This window comes from Echiichthys vipera (assembly GCF_963691815.1).
Source record: "Echiichthys vipera genome assembly, chromosome: 17".
Taxonomy (NCBI): domain Eukaryota; kingdom Metazoa; phylum Chordata; class Actinopteri; order Perciformes; family Trachinidae; genus Echiichthys; species Echiichthys vipera.
Genome location: NC_139842.1, coordinates 14,778,655 through 14,795,293, shown reverse-complemented (window position 1 = coordinate 14,795,293; position 16,639 = coordinate 14,778,655). Strand labels below are relative to the sequence as shown.

Sequence of the window (16,639 nt, the reverse complement as noted above, 5' to 3'; positions counted from 1 at the left end):
TAGTTCATATATAGAGAGGTAGTTCATGTTAGTCTGTTGATGGAAATGCAGAACATACAATCCGCTTATTAAAGGGATTTAATGAGCACATCTGTCAGTGTGTGTAAATAATTTGTTACTGCAGTGATGAGGTTTGGTGTTGCAGGATTATTGCACAGGATTGCTCTGAGATGTCAGGTGGCTAAATCAACTTTTTATGGGTGTGTTTGTGGAAAGAAATGGCCCATGTAGTTCTTCACTGGCTGCAATGGTTGCAATGGTTGTCATGTGTGCTGTAGCGCCCTCCAGAGGGCGCAAGTTGAAATAAGTGACGTCCAACACCTAAAGGATCTGTAATGATTTACTCAAATTGAGGGTTGGCTGGATGGCATTAGTTATCTTCTCTTTAACCAGAATCAGAATAATTTGCATGTTGTCAAATCAAAAGCTTCCTGACACAGTCTCAATAAAAGAAAAAGGTTCACATATGTAATATATTTAGGACTATTTTGTGTTCACCAGCTGCACTTCACAGAAAGAAAATCAAGGTTTCAGTAGTAGATGAGTTGTTCCAATACCAATACCAGGATTGGAAATGCCTCTCTCTCTGCCCTAGGCAAGAATTCCCAGGGGCCCCCTCGGACCAGCTTTCTTTACTATTGTGTTATAAATAATCTGACACAGACAAAAACAAACTAAATTAAGTTAAAACATTTTTTTAACTTTAAAAGTGCACATTTTAGTTATTTTCAAACTGATAACAAAGGAACTTCAAATAAATAAACCTTTGAAAATTGTGCTGTACCAAAAAGCCCTCAGAGGGCCCCCTACTGGCCTGGGGCCCAAAGCAGTTGCCTGCTATGCCTGCAAGCATGTGGTGCCTCTGACAATAAATTTACAAACATCCATCCAAGAGTTCTGAGATTACATTTATGTCAAATCTTCAGCTACACTAGTATCTTTGATGAATATTAATGTGACAATATCTACAAGAGAGTAAAAATGACTGACACTGAGGATAAGTGATCCCACGGAGTCCCATGTCACAACATTCCTCTCACGTCAGTCAAGTGTTACCTTTGGAAAACAAGTTCAGCATATATTTGAGATTACTTTTTCCCCATACATAGTTGTCATTGTGATCACCAGTGTTTTAGGCTGTGATTAGGCTTTGCAAAGGGATTTTGCTAATACAAGACCCCAAAAACCATCTTGGAATGCAAACAGTGATACCGCTGCTCCTGCTGGTTATTAGGAGCTGGTTATTATTATTAATAGACCTCAGACTATAGATACGCAGTTGGCTATGTGCGATGATCAGTTGACCCTGTGTGACGAACGGCATCTTTTGATCTTCTCCCGATCAGCATTTTCTTTGCCCTCCTCCCAACACACACCTCCCTGAAGTATTTTAGAAATGATCTTGTTCATTCAGCACACAAACCTTGAACCACACAGGCCCTGAAATAAACCTGTTGTCATAGAGAGAAAAGAATACCAGCAGCCACACAGGTGGTCAGGGGGAGGGTGAAGTGTTGGCATGTGGAGGTCTTTCATCCCATGGATCAGGCTTTTAATGGGGCCCGTCATTGTGTAACCAAGCGAGGAGCAGAGACAGGAGATGTGCCTGTATAGGTCTAATGAGAGCACATTGGCATCTGTCACTGGCTGTATGTGGCTGCCCAAGGTTACCAAGCTGGTCCAGAGCAAATCAGGCAACTTATATTTAGCCTTGCAAATGGCGCTCTATGGATTATGTCTTGGGGCTCTCCGGTTTCGTCTTCAGTGCATTTTGTTGCATGAAGGGGGGCTGTGGATCATGAAGGCTGCTATTCAGGTGAGGAGCAGGTTCACTTCATGTTCTTAGACCAGCTCTCCTTAAACTAGTTCTCACTTTATTCCCTGCTCGCTTCACTCCCGCACGTACACTCCATCTGGAGGGGGAAAAGTGTTTATGGTCTCACATACTTCTTCTGGAAGTGGTGGGCTATTCAGAGAGTCCAAAAGACACCAAAGAAGACACGCTTGAGTTGGACTGACAGTTGCATTGGGGGTGAGCAGGGAGTTGCTTCCCATACCAGTAGAGGACAACCAAGTGTGATTGGACATATTGCAGATTATTCTACCAGGCGACTGACATTTTGGATTACAGCGTATCATGGATGTACTCGCTTTAGGGGCAAAGGGTGCAAACGGAGCAGAACCTGAGAAGAAGTCTTCATCGAGGCCAAAACCGAAACCTCCCAAAAAGGCCAAAAGGATTGTTTACTTTGAGGTGGAGGTCGTGGATTTAAAGACTAAAGAGAAACTGCTGCTGCTGGACAAGGTGAGTATGATGGTGGAGGGTTTCTGATTACACTCGCCTTTTATGTTGTATTATATAATATATATAATATAATATTATATAATATATATTTATATATATTATATTATATTATAATACTTGTTTTATGATGATTACAGATGTTTAAGTCCTATACAAAAGACACAAAGAGCGCTTGAGAACTTGAATGCTGTCGATTTTATCGTCAATTACTACAGTTTATCACCTCCCAGTGCATTCCTTTTAAAGTTTCATGATTCAAACCTCTCATGTCCGTTCTAAAAGTAGCCCAAGCAGAGACTGTGATCACTTTGCAGGGAAGTCAGAGGGAACCTGTTAGCTCAATAACCACAGGGTCATCGCTGTTAGCAGACAGGTAATTTTACAGATAGTCATCTAATTCACAGGCGTCCCAGTCAAGTGCAGACGTTATCAGTTACGTTTCTGTTGAGCGAGGGTTGTAGTTAGGAGGGTGAGAATTCCTTCTTCATCTGTTCCAGCTACAGTACATGCCTGTGCTGCACTGGGCCAAGAAGGGAGGAAGGCACACACGGGCGATTAGCAGCTTGTATAAAATTGCAGAGTCGTGTCAGAAAACGTGAGGGGTCACATTGCAGATGAAAGAGATGCAATGCAACTGTGACAACTTCTAAAAACAAATTCTAAAAAATCTGCAGTAAGGACAGTAATACAGATACGTTTGTATTTTTAGTATTCAATTTCTTGTAAATTGACTTGAAAATGTCAACATGACAGTCTGCTCGTTGGTGATAAAATACAACTATCTTAAGTAGGTTATGGTTTATTTTTTTCATTTTGATTGCAGGTGGAGCCAACTGCCACTATTTTGGATATTAAAGCTTTGTTTCACAAATCATGTGAGTAAGTTTAAGAAAAATAAATCTTGTATTTATTCCTATTTTACTTTTTATTAGATAATCTCTCGAGCATGCCAAGAGTAAAGTTCCTCTCCATTTTGACAGATCCAAAGTGGTATCCAGCCAGACAATCCCTACGTTTGGATCCAAGTGCGTCTGTTTTTTTTTTTTTTTTTGTTGTTTTTGTTTTTTACAGTAAATTAAGTAAAAAAAAAATGGAAAATTGAATTTATCCAACTCAGTTGGTGCTGGGTATTGTGATGAAGTTTATCTTGGCTGTCATATTTTTCAGAGGCTAAGTGTCTCAGGGATGAGGAAATTCTGCAGACACTTCCTGTGGGAACCACAGCCAGCTTTTACTTCAGTGACCTAGGACCCCAGCTCACATGGGGAACTGTGAGTTCACACATGCACAGACACACTATTTAAGACCTACAGGGGTGTTGCATGTTTTAGACAATTAATAACAAGCCATGCATTCCTTTTCATAAACCACACAATCCATTGCAAGTTTGCATGCTTGTCTTCTTGATATGTTTGTTTGTGTGTGTGTGTGTGTGTGTGTGTGTGTGTGTGTACGTTCATAAATGCAATGATCATCAGCTTGCTATTAGGGAAAGAGACTTGCCTATAATGGTCTGCAAAGTATACACCATGTGTACTTAATAGGCCGAAACATGCACTGGTATGGCCTTTTAAGATTCTTGTACTTTAAATATAAACAGACACTCTCTCACCTACTCAATAACTCTTGAATATAAATATCAACCCACACTGACAGATAGAGGTGATTTGCTGTGGTTCGTTTTTCTCTCACCTCCTGGACCGCCTGTCCTCTGTCCTAGGACATATAATCTCATGGCCCCATTTCTCCCAAGGGTGTTGATCCCCCCTGACCTCTCATTTGCCTTTCACTGCACCTCTTTACTCACCCTTACCCATTCTCTGTCCTTACCAACCCTCACACAACCTCCCTCCTGCCCGCTGCCATGCTGCGGACTGGTGCCACTGTGGGTGAAGTGCCCCAGCAGAGATCACCAGTAGCTACTGGTCAAGCATGCTGAGCCAGGGCTCTGCTCGAGGCGCTGATTCAGGAAATGATTTCACTGTCAGCTGATCATTTCATTTGTGGAAAGCTGGTATTACAAGCTGCCTTAGTGTCTCATTTACTCCATCTAATTACAACGGTTATTGTATTTTCTATTGGACAAGCTTATCATCAGAGCTGTTAATTGTAATGCTGTTCCTGTCTTCCTGTCATTCATGACTGCTGTTCTGCCGTCTTGCATATTTTTCTTTTCATGCATCTGGTTGCAAGCCAAGAAAAAACAAATTGAAATCATTTCAGACTTTTCTTTGCTGACTTCAGGTGTTCCTGGCAGAGTGTGTCGGCCCGCTGGTCATCTACTTAATGTTCTACTTCCACCTTCCCTTTATCTACTCTCCGAAATATGACTTCACAAGCAGCAAGCACTGGGTCGTACAGTGAGTGTCAGCTTTCTTCCTTTCTTCCAGTTTGTCGGGGATCTGTTTTGATGCTCCTGCAGTGTATCACACATCGCAGGCTTAGCACAGATGCCCCCCTTGTCAACATGACAAATACTAGTAAAGCACATTGCTTTGGTGTCAGGGCGAAGCGCAATGGACGGCTGTGAGGCAATGTATTAATTACAGCTAAATATGTAAGTGTGTGTCTTTTTGCAGCTTGGCCTGCATGTGTCACTCCTTCCACTACATAAAGAGGATTCTGGAGACACTGTTTGTCCATCGTATCTCCCATGGGACCATGCCTCTCAGAAACATATTTAAGGTGAGTGAGCTGCATAATTTTGACCTTTTGAATGTGATATACAGTGTATGATAATTTTTCGGCTGTGACTTATTATAGTCTCTCTCTCTATTTAAGAACTGTGGTTATTACTGGTGCTCTGCAGCTTGGATGGCGTACTACATCAACCACCCTCTCTACACCACACCCTGTAAGTGCAGACCACCGCAAATCTCACTTTGACTCATCAGTCGAAGTTAATTTTCATCTTAATCCATTTTTCTGACACATCAACAGTTTACGGGCAGCAGCAGGTGAATATAGGACTTTACATTTTCTTGGTAAGTTTGGGATGTATTTAAGTTACTGTATGTAAAGGAATCTCCCAGACATTAAGCTGAACAGTTTATCGGTATGTATAATCATCTTTGGATGTCTTTATTCCCGCAGTTCTGTCAAGTAGGGAATTTTTCCATCCATGTTACGCTTCGTAACCTCAAATCACCAGGTGAGCATTTTCTAACAAAGCAAATTAGAATTCAACATTTTTTTTAAAGCAGCCAACAGTACTTTTATTTGTTTTTACCCACCATCTAGTTTCAAAAACCAAGAAGATTCCTTACCCAACGAAAAATCCCTTCACATGGATGTTTTGGCTTGTCTCTTGTCCAAACTACACATATGAGGTAAGCAGATTGTGGACTCTTACTTGAAATCAAAAATAAAAATGATGTCACAACTATAACATATAAAGGTAGAAAGGGCTGTATCACTTGCATTGGAAGCAAGCTAAATTATGGCGTTTTGTCATTTTTCTACTCTACGACTACTATTAATAATCTGTTTGTAAGAAAATGCCATTCAAGGGATTTTCTGCCTCTTTTCAGTTTGGTTTTTAGTTGTGTTTTGCAGCAACATTCCACAGCTCAATACGGAATACTAAAGGCAACTGCTGTGAGCATGTTTGTGTTACCCAGTAGCAATAGTACTTGGATTTCATCCTTACAACATAAGATGCAGTATTGCTGCCATCTACTGGTTGTGCCTACACATGTATCATGAATCTAAAAGCACTGTGTCTGATTGTGTGTGTGTGTGTGTGTGTGTGTGTGTGTGTGTGCGTGTGCGTGCGTGCGTGCGTGCGTGCGTGCGTGCGTGTGTGCGTGCGTGTGTGTGAAATCTTCTTGCTCACAGGTGGGCTCCTGGATCGGCTTCACAGTGATGACCCAGTGTGTGCCCGTGGCTTTCTTCACTCTTGTGGGCTTCATTCAGATGACTGTGTGGGCCAAAGGCAAACACTGCGGCTACTTAAAGGAGTTCAGAGATTATCCCACCCTGCGCTCCTCCATACTTCCCTTTGTCCTGTAGAGCCTGGCAGAGAAAACAATCCACCTCACTGATCAGGTCCTTTTAAACGGGTCTTTCCATCCACTGGATGTCAGAAAGTGCGTGCTGAGGTCAACAGCCTGGATGGATTTTGGTTATATGGACTCCATGCAACATTTTCTTACATGTCACTCCATAACAAGGAGTGTTGGACTGGTGAATGCAGGACTTTTAGAGGCAAAGCAAGCCATCAGAGTTAAATGCAGCAAAGTCTTAATTTAATGTTGTATGTGATCTTAGAGCAAGAGGATGAAAAAATAATATTTTGCTACTATGGTAAGTTGTAACATGTTTGATTGAGAGTGCTGTTTAGTTTTTGAAAAAATCAGATTATTTTCATAGCTTTTGGCAACCTGATGGCTAATCTGCATTGTCAAACTAGTGTGCAGCCTGGAGCTGACAACTTTGTGGCCTCATGCAGTATTCTTCTGATCCAAGTGACCTTTTACACTATGGTGGTGCTACCTGGATTAGAAATTGTATGCCGGTTCCCACGTTTTCCACCATGGGTGAGGAAAAATCTTTTCTTTTTGTCTGTACACAGAGTAAGTGTATTCCTGGTATATGAAAGATGATGTGGATAATAACACTGCTAGCATAAACATGCAAATCCTACAAAAATATACCTCTTATTTACACATCATAGTGAAAAAAGTGATCAATCAAAGAAGCGTCCATCATCATATGTATTTAGTATTAAGTGTCTTTGCATTGTCATGATTGTGACAATCTTTATTGTATTTTCATACTCTACTAAGAGTTGTGCATTTACAAACACTGAAACTCCGTCTCATGATGCTTTCCATGATTGGATAAGGACATTGGAAAAACACATCCAAAATAGTTTATTCTTTGCTATTCCATTTTAACTGAATGTGCATTTCACAGAACACTGCACCGACTGAACCTTCTAATTAAAAAAGGGAACTTTTGCGTGAGGAGAGCATTCACTGTTGAGCAGGACTGACCCACAGAAACAATTGTTTTAAGGCAAATTATTGATATGAGTGTAATAAACTCATCAGAAATAAGTGACTGAACAGAGACACAAGCTTTATTTGTGACTCCGGAAGAAGTGTCAATGGTACAGATAAAAAGGGGAAGAGATACATTGGAGATGTAGACCACATCATATGGAATGTTACAATTCAAGAGGCTGGCTTACATTAACACACAAAACAGACAGTGGACAAATTATAAATGGATGATAACATAAAATATTGCATTTGATCAAGATATCTGCTCTGTAAACAGGCACTGAGCAGCTCTATTAAATTTTAAACAATATATTCAGTATTACAATAACATTTCCCAAAGTGTATTACTTTATTTTGCTTATATACGGAAGCTAATTTCATATATAAGACTGCACATTTCCTGGTTACATCTCTCTGCAATTGTTCCCCCAATGCAACTGTATTAAGTTGGACCACAGTAAGATTTTAATAAGATAGAAAAAACACAACATATTGCCTTAGCAGTAGGTAGTAGTATATCGTATTGGTTATATCTCTGTGTTACAGACACACGGAAGACATAATCCAACATCAGCAGCTATTGGTGGCACGATAAATCTGCAATTAGACTGGTGATGCAGATATGTAGAGTCTGACTTCCCCAGCACTTAGATGACATTTAATCCAACGGAATCAAAAGGAAAACCCACAAAAGATGTGCTTTATGTTTATCTGTGTGACTTACAGAGAGGTTCTGGACTAATAGAAGGCAGCCTAACAAACCGGGCGAGGATGCTGGGTGACATTTTAGAGCCACAGCCAAACCAAGATTTTCTTGTGGACCCAAAACTGTGACAACACTTTGCTCGCAGCACTATGCAGTGCATCATGTGTCTGTGGATACAACAACCCATAGGTGGTCCACTACTTGGTGCAAGGCTCAGTCCCCTTCAATGGCTGCTTTATCTATCTTTTTATCTTTAAAGGCATTGCTCCTCCACTTTAAAACATACTCATAAACGTACCAGTCTATTCCCCCGACAACGCAGTCGAACGGCCACATGGGTGAAATGAAAACCAAAGACCGTAATGAGAGGTAGGATGACTGTCTTTCAGTTTCTGGTCATTCTCACAGTGAAAGTTAGTTCCACCGCAGGCTTTGCTCCCCACACGCACCCTCTGCATAGTCTGTATATGAAGGTGGGTGGCAGGATCTAGATGGGACAGGGCACCGCATGCATGTTTGGGTCAATGCAGCATTGTCTGTGTCCTGTGAATAAACCACTTCAGAGATCTTCATATTCCAGGAAGTGGGTCCTCTGCAGCACTTTTACATGGCGCTCATAGATTTTGAGGGCAGGGCCGAGTCGGATAGACAAACCAGTCAACACGTCACTGCGCTGCATTAGGAGAAGGGACTTCCCGTCAATTTCCTGTTGGGTAGAGCTCAGTTAGCGTCGCCCATGAAGGTATGTTCTGAATCCTTAAAATCTTTTAATGTAACTAATGTAATGTCATTTTTAAATGGCTACCAGGACACATTGTGGAGAAAGTTAAATTAGCTATTAAAACCCCAAAATCGTGTTCGAAAAAAAATGTCTTAACTCTGGGATTTTTTTCTAATCACCTTTAAAAACAGACAGTTCTTTCCTAGCAGCCGTTAGCATGCAGCTTAGTGGACACAAATACTGTTCATAACACACACTACTTTCAGACTCTGCAACACACTGCCTTTAAAAATGGAATTATAGTGCCCTCTGTGGTAGTTTTACGGTGGTGCACTGACCTGTGTTCGAAATGCCACAGCTTGCTCTGGAAAGCCTGCAGCTGAGAAGTAACTGGCCACATCTGCTACAGTCCACTGCATTAAGTTCTGGCTCATGTTCTCCTTCTTTACAGAGCTAGAGGGAGGATCAGATAGAAAAGAGGGAGAGACATGACCACAGAGTGACCTTTCTTCAGCTGGTATGTAATGTCTCACTTTGTCGTTCAAGCCTTTAGGTGACCTTCTGTGTGGTCAGTAACTATTTACACAAATTTGCGCCGAAGAAATGTGCAGATTTATCATTCAAAGACACAGAAAAATAAAAGTTAAAAGTGTATAAAACCATTTATAGAAAAGAATGTAAGGTATGATCATAGGAATTAGCAAAAATGCATTTCGAGCGGAGAATGTAATGACTTGTTTAACGGGATACTCACACTTCATCACCTTTACCACCATTCAGAAGACTGTCTTCGGCTGCTGTGAAGGAGGATATATCTATCTTGTTCTTTATTGTACCTGTGAACAAAATGGAAGCAAAATTATTACAAATGGCCTGAGAATATTACCTTAATGACACGACACTGGACAAACCCTGACTGCACGTTGTATGCATATATCTTTCTTTAACAATCACTAAAACATAATGCAGAAATAATTTCACTGGTTTCTACTTGTATTAAAGTGACAGATTTTTGAGTCAAGATCATCAGTGCTTGTAAATTTCACATCAAAAGCCACACTGCCTGTTGTTTATTGTCATGTCTCTCACTATGGGAGCAAAGGGGTGGGTTCATATGAAAACCATGGTGCTAACTTTTTCCAATTCTGCAACAATTTGTAAAATAAAATTCAATAAAAATGAAGTTAACAATTATACATTTCTTGGGAGTTTTAAATGTGCTAATTCATATCCTTAACAGTCAGTGGTGTGATGTTGAACAAGCAGCAGAGTTGTGATGAAATGGTTGTGATGCTTTTTCCATGGTACTAGTATGTCACACTGAGGCCTTTACTGTCACGGTACAGTTTTTCCATTAGAGTTTGTTCACGGTTCAGTACAGTGAGGGTACAATGAATGGATGTCGATACAGCACCCTTACTATACAGTACCAGCCCACTGTTATAAGATGCTGGCAGGACTGTCTTCATGCTTGTGATGCATGACGGGAACGAAGACCTAATTTTTAGGTGGTTACTGCTAACTTCTAGACAAACCATATCCAAGTTCAGTAAACTGCTGCATGGTACTTGTGCAGTGGTAAACATTTGAGTGTTGTTTGTTTCTCTTGTGTTAGTTATTTGTGTGAAGGTCTCTTGGTAATGTCTCACTAAGTAGGGAAAATATAATTAATAACAACTTCTCTTTCATTAAAAGCCAGAAAGTCACATTTCAGATTTTCAACAAATAAACTCTGTGGGCGTAACAGTGCAAACACAACAAATTGTGCTTGTTTTTACACACAACAAGTTTGATGAGCCTCTACCGGGGATCAAGCGTTGCGTCTCTGCGGTGGTCGATGGGAACATTACCCATGGTAACATTTATATGTTGCCTTGCTTATTGGCATACACATTTACCACAAAATATTTTTTCCTGCATAAGTAACACCGATCTGTAAGCACACATTATCTAGCAAAGAGCTACTTAAAGCCATGACATGGTCATGTGGCTTTCTTGATTGAAAATCATGACAACTTCAAATTTCCGCTTCCAAAACCAAGCTGTGATTAGTGAAGTATTGCAGAAGGGCAGCATGTTTGGAGCAAACACTTTTAACAGTCAAAAGCACCACCTGGATTGGAAGGTAGCAGGACAAGCTTGTGACACATTCAAAAAAATCCAGAGCAGGCCTCGAGGCGAGCACTATAGTCAAAAAGGCTAAATAGCCAGAATGGTATTTGAAACACAAGCTGTCATTACCTAACTCCTTTAAAGCTGCAGTCGGCAAGTCTGGCAGATCAAGTTGACTCAGTAAAATTTTGAATGTTTACAACTCTCATGCACCTCCCCCACTACCACCAATCTACTCCACTCCCTCCCATCGAGTGCTCGTCAGTGCGCGTGCACCAGATTCCTGTGAATGTGCCGGTGTCTTCTCTCATCGATAAACACCATGGGGTACATGCTATGCAGAGGTAGGCTGGCTAACTTTTACACATAGCTAGCAACTGCTAACGCCATTTAGCGTATGCCTAGCCTGTGATATTGTAACATGCGCGAGGGGGGAGGCGGGATCTGTGGTGTGTGCACGAACTGTGAGCTGCACTGAGTGGACAAGATGAAATGGGTGCGGTGGATTTTTGCAAAACAATCAACAAGCTCTAGGTGCACGTATAGAGGCACAGTTTTTTTCTAAAACCGGATGATTTATGTTTGGAGTGTCGGTTTCAGTGATGAGCAAACAAATGTTGCCGACTACTACTTTAACACGTGCATGTTTTCTTAGAAACAATTTCCCACAATGACAGAGCGGACTATTGATCAATTTGTTCTCTACAAAAAAAAAGCAGGCTACACAGCAGCTATAAAAACTAAAAAAAAATAGATATTATGTTACTCACAGTTGTCAGATGGCAAAGACAGTGCCAGTGATCTTCCATCAGATACATTCTTGGACTCATCCTGCTGGCCAAACAAAACAGAACAACAAACTTAAACGTGAAGATGTCAGGTGTAAAGCAGAAAGATCAAAGAAGCAGGAGACATTCAGGTGTTGTTGTTTGTCACAAAATGATTATAGGTCCATTACCGGCCCTGCTGCATAGTCTGGTACCAACTGGTCAGATGAAAGGCCACTATCCACCGCCTTGCCTCCATCTTCTTTCTTCACATTGTTCTTTAAAGCGCAGGGGCTGGTAGATGCAGAGTGGATTGCTGGCTTCATGGCTGCAGCTAAGAGAGAGTGAACCATTTACATTACATGCTGATATAATCTATATTGGCACACCTAACTTTATTCTTGGTGACTTCTAGCGCTAATCAAAAACCAAGGCAGCTGAAGATTCTTTAATGTGTTTTAAAGACTGTAATAAACCTGAATACTGGTACAAACATGCCGATGGATGACTGCACTTCTTACTGCAGGAAGGCATTGCTAAACCATGGAAATTAAGTATTTTCTCCTGCAATCTATCTTACATTAACTGAGGTATTTCTACTGTCAACAACCAAGCCTCCCATCCAACTCCCATCCCTATTTTATCTAATGCAAAAACACAGCATAAATCTTGCACATGAAACAATATTTGAGTGCTCCATAAAGCAAGCTGTGCATATTAGACTGCGTCAAGCAGTGTGAATACCTTTGTCTCTCTGCATTCCTGGGTGCTGGCGCTCCGCTGGGCAGACAGCTGAATGATAGGCCCAGTCATTGTGTGTGAGGACCCTGGGGCTGGAGGGGGGCAAGGAGCTGGGCCTCTCACCAGCCTTCTGGAAAGAGGCACAGTCCGGGCCAGAGCCAGGCCCGGGGCCAGGCCGAGTGCCAGACGGGGAACAGGGGGCAGAGGCGGCTCGCACAGAGGCACAGTGCACCGCAGCATCTTCATAAGTGCGGCCAGGAGAGGGGCCGTCCTGCCCATCCCGGCTCTCATCAGCCCCCTCCTCATCGGCATTGCTGTCTGTGTCCATTGCCATAGAGGTGTCAGCCTGGAAAACAGATGGGACCAATAATTCCCATCTCATTTTATTTTATAACTGAAATCCCTGATGATATATATATATATATATTTTAATCTAAAATGGGTGCAGAATTAAACAAACATAAGTCAAGCATGTCATAATCTTTGCTTGGAACATTTAACTCAGTGGAAGAAAAGCCACTATCAAAAATGAAGTTAATTATTTGACAACAACTTAACAAGATGGGACAGCCTGCAAGGTTTCGATGCATTGCTGTCATGACTGAATACTTATTGTAGGCTGCGGGTGTCATAAAAACACGCTCATACAGATGTCGCAATGTGACCGCTGTGGTGGTAAATTATTGCCTTTGAACGCTTTCGTCCCGTTCTGCGGTGCAGTGTTCACTCAACCAGACAGTGAGCCCTTCCACCGCAAACGTCTTTCCACGTAATTTAACACTTGAGTGTAATGTTATGTGATTGCATACAAGTAGTTTTAACACAGGCTACGCACTCGTTCCTTTCGTTGGGGTTTTTTTTTTGTCGACGGCGCCCTGAGTAAAAAAAATTACCTTGTGTGCGACTGCGTGTCCAAGACTCAGCAGTAGAGCACAAGAGCGCACTAAAGCCCGCCCCGCTCCTGAGAAAAGAGCCGCTTGTTTGGCATTCACCCAGCGCACTGCATTTCACATAACTTTCACTGAGACACGGTCGGTCACAAAAAAAAAACCCACACCATGCCCCCCCCCATGATCTCAACCCAGCACGATTGTAATCTCGGCTCACAAGAGACGGCCGATGTGCTCGGTGCGCCCCGATCTTTAGAGGCCTTATGATTAATCATTGTACCACACGGGAGTATAGAAAGGGGCGATGGGAGGCGTTTTAGGTTTTCCTCAAATTTCCTCCAAAGTGCGCATGGAGTTCGGAGCCGCGGTAAAGACCTCGCCATTGTGTCTGTGCTCTTTAGCGGAGCGCTTCTCGGGGCCGAGCCACGGCAAAGCATTTACTAAATATAAAAAAAACGAGCTTTGACTCGACGGGCAGATCAACGCATGCAGCAGTCTGATCGCAGCGAGCATCAGTCGCCTCGTTTACTTTGACTTTGCACCGGGTCAACGATTAACAGCACAAGCGACCGAACAGAAAGAGTAACGCAAATGAGTCTGTTATCGGACACGTCACTATCTAGGCTGTGACCCTCGTATTCAAGTAAAAACCTGGATAACAAGCCCCGAGAAAGCAGCCTATTCAAAGTAATCAAACGCACTCGCTTTTTGTAGCGACACATACACACACACACGCCTTTCATGGGAACAAAGTCAATTTGATCTCAGCTTAACCCAAATCGGATAGGGGCATCCGCCAGCCAAAGCGCTGCTGGATGAACAGTTTGCGGTCGCTTCACGTTAGTTCAGGTCTCACACAGTGTTACCGGCTCCTACATATTTCATTACTTTGCAGTGGGGTGGCTCATCTTAAATCACTCTCAACAAATAGTTGCCAGACACGGATAAGTGATGCAGTAGCTGTAGACTAGAGAGAGGCCAGCACCAAGCGTTAGACGTGACCGGGCTTGGCTGCGTGTCCGACAATGGATCCAGGGTTTCTACTTTATGCACTGCGTCGGCAAATCTTCCATCACTCGAAGAGTAGACGCAGTTCGCAAATATTACTCACATATACATTTATTTGGAGTACTTTGGTACCGACAGCAATCGATTTGGTTGCTGTTTTACGGGACAAAACATAGTGATGGGCATGTCTTAAAGTCCAGACGGGAAGGGGTGGCATGTCGTCATGTGCGGACATAATGTGGGTCGGGACGCGGCTCTGGTGATATGATGCTGTTTTTCCTGGGATGGTTTTGGTCCTCGTCAACAACCCAGCAATGTCCCACAACGTCCCCCATCACGCTCCTACATCCGCGATGTTTGAGACTTTTTTTTCCTTTCTCCCACTCCCACATATGCAAGCCAGTGAGAATAAACGCGTGCATTCCCAGCACACGCTTTCAAAATAAAACCCTTAACTTCACACTAGTGTCGGACCCCAACCGACAATGTTCAAGACAGGTAGCCTCCATAGAGCTGGTTCTGTTCGACGTTCCTGCCTGCTAAAAGGAAAGTTTTTGTTGCCACTGTTTGCCCACGATTGTTGGATAAATACTGTATACATATTATTATTTGATGTTGTTTCAATTTTATTCAAATTTAACTAGTTGATATATTGTACAGTATGTCCATGTGCACATTTTCATCTCCAGTTTTGCTATTTCTTTGCACTAGTCAGTTTTTTATATTTTTATATTTCTCTCGCACTATTTAGACGTTATCTACTTATATATATATATATATATATATATATATATTACTTATTGCACCAGAATCGTGTTTTCGATTGCTCTGTATGTCTTGCACATATTGCAGAATTGACAATAAAGCTGACTGATTATTATTATATAGTGTGCCTTTCTACAGCTCATGGAGGAATTGTTGGGTCTCTGTAAATAGACAGATACCTTATTGATCCAGGACATTTAAAAGCTGTTCCATTACACTTAAGCAGGACAGTTTATAGAATAGTGTTGTCTAGACCTACTGATGCAAAGTATCTTGAGACAACTTTTGTTTTTATTTGGCAGTATGAATAAAATAGACATTGAATTGAACTTGCAAACGCGTATTTTGACGCTATTATTCTGAAAGCACATTTGTTCAACTTCCGCTCGTCTCTGTGTAACTTGTCCACCTCCCCTCTTCGCTCAGCGGCCGACTTTGGGGCTCGAAAAAGCGCTTTCTGCTGCCGATAATGGTGGCTCGGGTTGTTGCGTACGGGCAGGACGGTGTAACTTTTTCCTGTCTTCCATTTTTGCGTTTAAAACGCTCACTAAAAGTGCTTTGAATGTCATATATGCCACACTCTCTCCCTTACACGCGCACCGTCTGTTGTTTTTTTTTTTTTTCCGTCTCCACCTCGGCAGCGCTCGAGCGAGGTCCAACCAACCGCCGCTCCCCGTCTGCGGCAGTTTTTTGGGTGCACTTGCAAATCACTCCCCTCACCACTCCCCGCGTTGAGACAAAAAAGACGTGTTTTTTTGTGTAAACCACACACTATCCGTGTCTAGCTTTTTACCTCCACCTGTTAATGTGGTTAAGACAATGAGATGTGAGCTCGTGAATCATGCCGCCTCCTCGCATCAGCGTCCACATACCTCCAAATCCTCCTCGTCCTGGTCAACGGGACCGAAAGCGCTGTCCCCGTTGCTCAAGTCAGAATGACTGGCTTCTTCCACCGCGCTCCTTCTCGCAGCCGTCGTTAGTGTTACATCGTCTTTTTTTCTGCTTCTCCGTTGAACCTTGGCGGCGTTTCGGTACGAAATAGAGCCCTTGTAGTTAACTTTCAGGACGGTTTGTTCCTGTATCAGTTTCTCCAGTTCTGCGCAGGTTCGGTCGGGCTCGGACCCGTGTCGTCTCCGGACCATTCGGCAAATCCTCTCCAAGTCCGGCCGAGCTTTTCGCGACCGCAGCGAGTCGATAGTGTCCAGGATCCACTCGCGGTACTTGGATTCAGACATCTTTTTTTGGGGCTCGTTTGGTAGCTTTCTTCTTGCTTTTCCCCCCTTACCTTAGTGCGTCAACCTTGTACGTTACGGTGTTCTTCGTGAGCCGCGGTCCGAGCCCCAACTGAGAAGCGGAAACCTCACTGTACGCCTCCTGCGTTTGCGTGTGCGCTTAAGGTGGACCGACGGAGTTGCGGCGAAAAGTTTCACCCCGAGAAGGGGTTTTAAGGCGGAATTTGCAGTCCTGCACGGGAACGAGCGCGCGCACTCGTGGCCCATGTGCGCCATAATGGGTGCAAAAGGTGGCCATTTATTTCAAGTGTATAGCCTTTGGTGTAGTGACTGAAGCATGTGGTCCATCTCTGAAAGAAAGCTGATTTTTGGGCTTCATGGGTTGC

At 42.7% G+C, this 16,639-nt stretch overlaps 2 protein-coding genes across 3 annotated transcripts; one reads left to right on the top strand and one right to left on the bottom strand.

The window, feature by feature from the left end:
* Positions 1–1,786: 1,786 nt before the first annotated feature.
* On the top strand, positions 1,787–7,378 carry tecra (trans-2,3-enoyl-CoA reductase a). The gene is made up of 11 exons (XM_083931055.1): positions 1,787–2,305; positions 3,129–3,180; positions 3,286–3,330; positions 3,473–3,576; positions 4,550–4,665; positions 4,885–4,990; positions 5,087–5,159; positions 5,246–5,289; positions 5,399–5,456; positions 5,546–5,634; positions 6,143–7,378. The coding sequence occupies exons 1-11, from the start codon at positions 2,138–2,140 to the stop codon at positions 6,314–6,316; spliced, it is 1,029 nt and encodes a 342-aa protein (XP_083787181.1). The 5' UTR covers positions 1,787–2,137; the 3' UTR covers positions 6,317–7,378.
* A 184-nt stretch (positions 7,379–7,562) lies between these two features.
* Positions 7,563–16,296, bottom strand: samd1a (sterile alpha motif domain containing 1a). Of its 2 annotated transcripts, none has more exons than XM_083931053.1 (7): positions 15,894–16,296; positions 12,362–12,704; positions 11,809–11,951; positions 11,621–11,684; positions 9,493–9,574; positions 9,077–9,191; positions 7,563–8,723 (listed from the first exon to the last, which is right to left on the bottom strand). In XM_083931053.1, exons 1-7 carry the CDS (start codon positions 16,254–16,256, stop codon positions 8,577–8,579), a joined length of 1,257 nt encoding a protein of 418 aa, XP_083787179.1. In that variant the 5' UTR covers positions 16,257–16,296; the 3' UTR covers positions 7,563–8,576. The 2 variants fall into 2 exon arrangements, with proteins under 2 accessions (XP_083787179.1, XP_083787180.1); XM_083931054.1 differs by having other exon boundaries at positions 11,621–11,681.
* Positions 16,297–16,639: the final 343 nt, after the last annotated feature.

Coding starts and splice junctions, on each gene's coding strand:
- samd1a (XM_083931053.1), bottom strand. CDS start 16,256: ATGTCTGAATCCAAGTACCGCGAGTGGATCCTGGACACTATCGACTCG. Junction 12,705..15,893: donor AGGACGAGGAGGATTTGGAG/GTATGTGGACGC, acceptor TCTGTTTTCCAG/GCTGACACCTCTATGGCAAT. Junction 9,575..11,620: donor GTCTTTGCCATCTGACAACT/GTGAGTAACATA, acceptor TTTTGTTCACAG/GTACAATAAAGAACAAGATA.
- tecra (XM_083931055.1), top strand. CDS start 2,138: ATGGATGTACTCGCTTTAGGGGCAAAGGGTGCAAACGGAGCAGAACCT. Junction 3,331..3,472: donor ATCCCTACGTTTGGATCCAA/GTGCGTCTGTTT, acceptor CATATTTTTCAG/AGGCTAAGTGTCTCAGGGAT. Junction 5,160..5,245: donor CCCTCTCTACACCACACCCT/GTAAGTGCAGAC, acceptor ACACATCAACAG/TTTACGGGCAGCAGCAGGTG.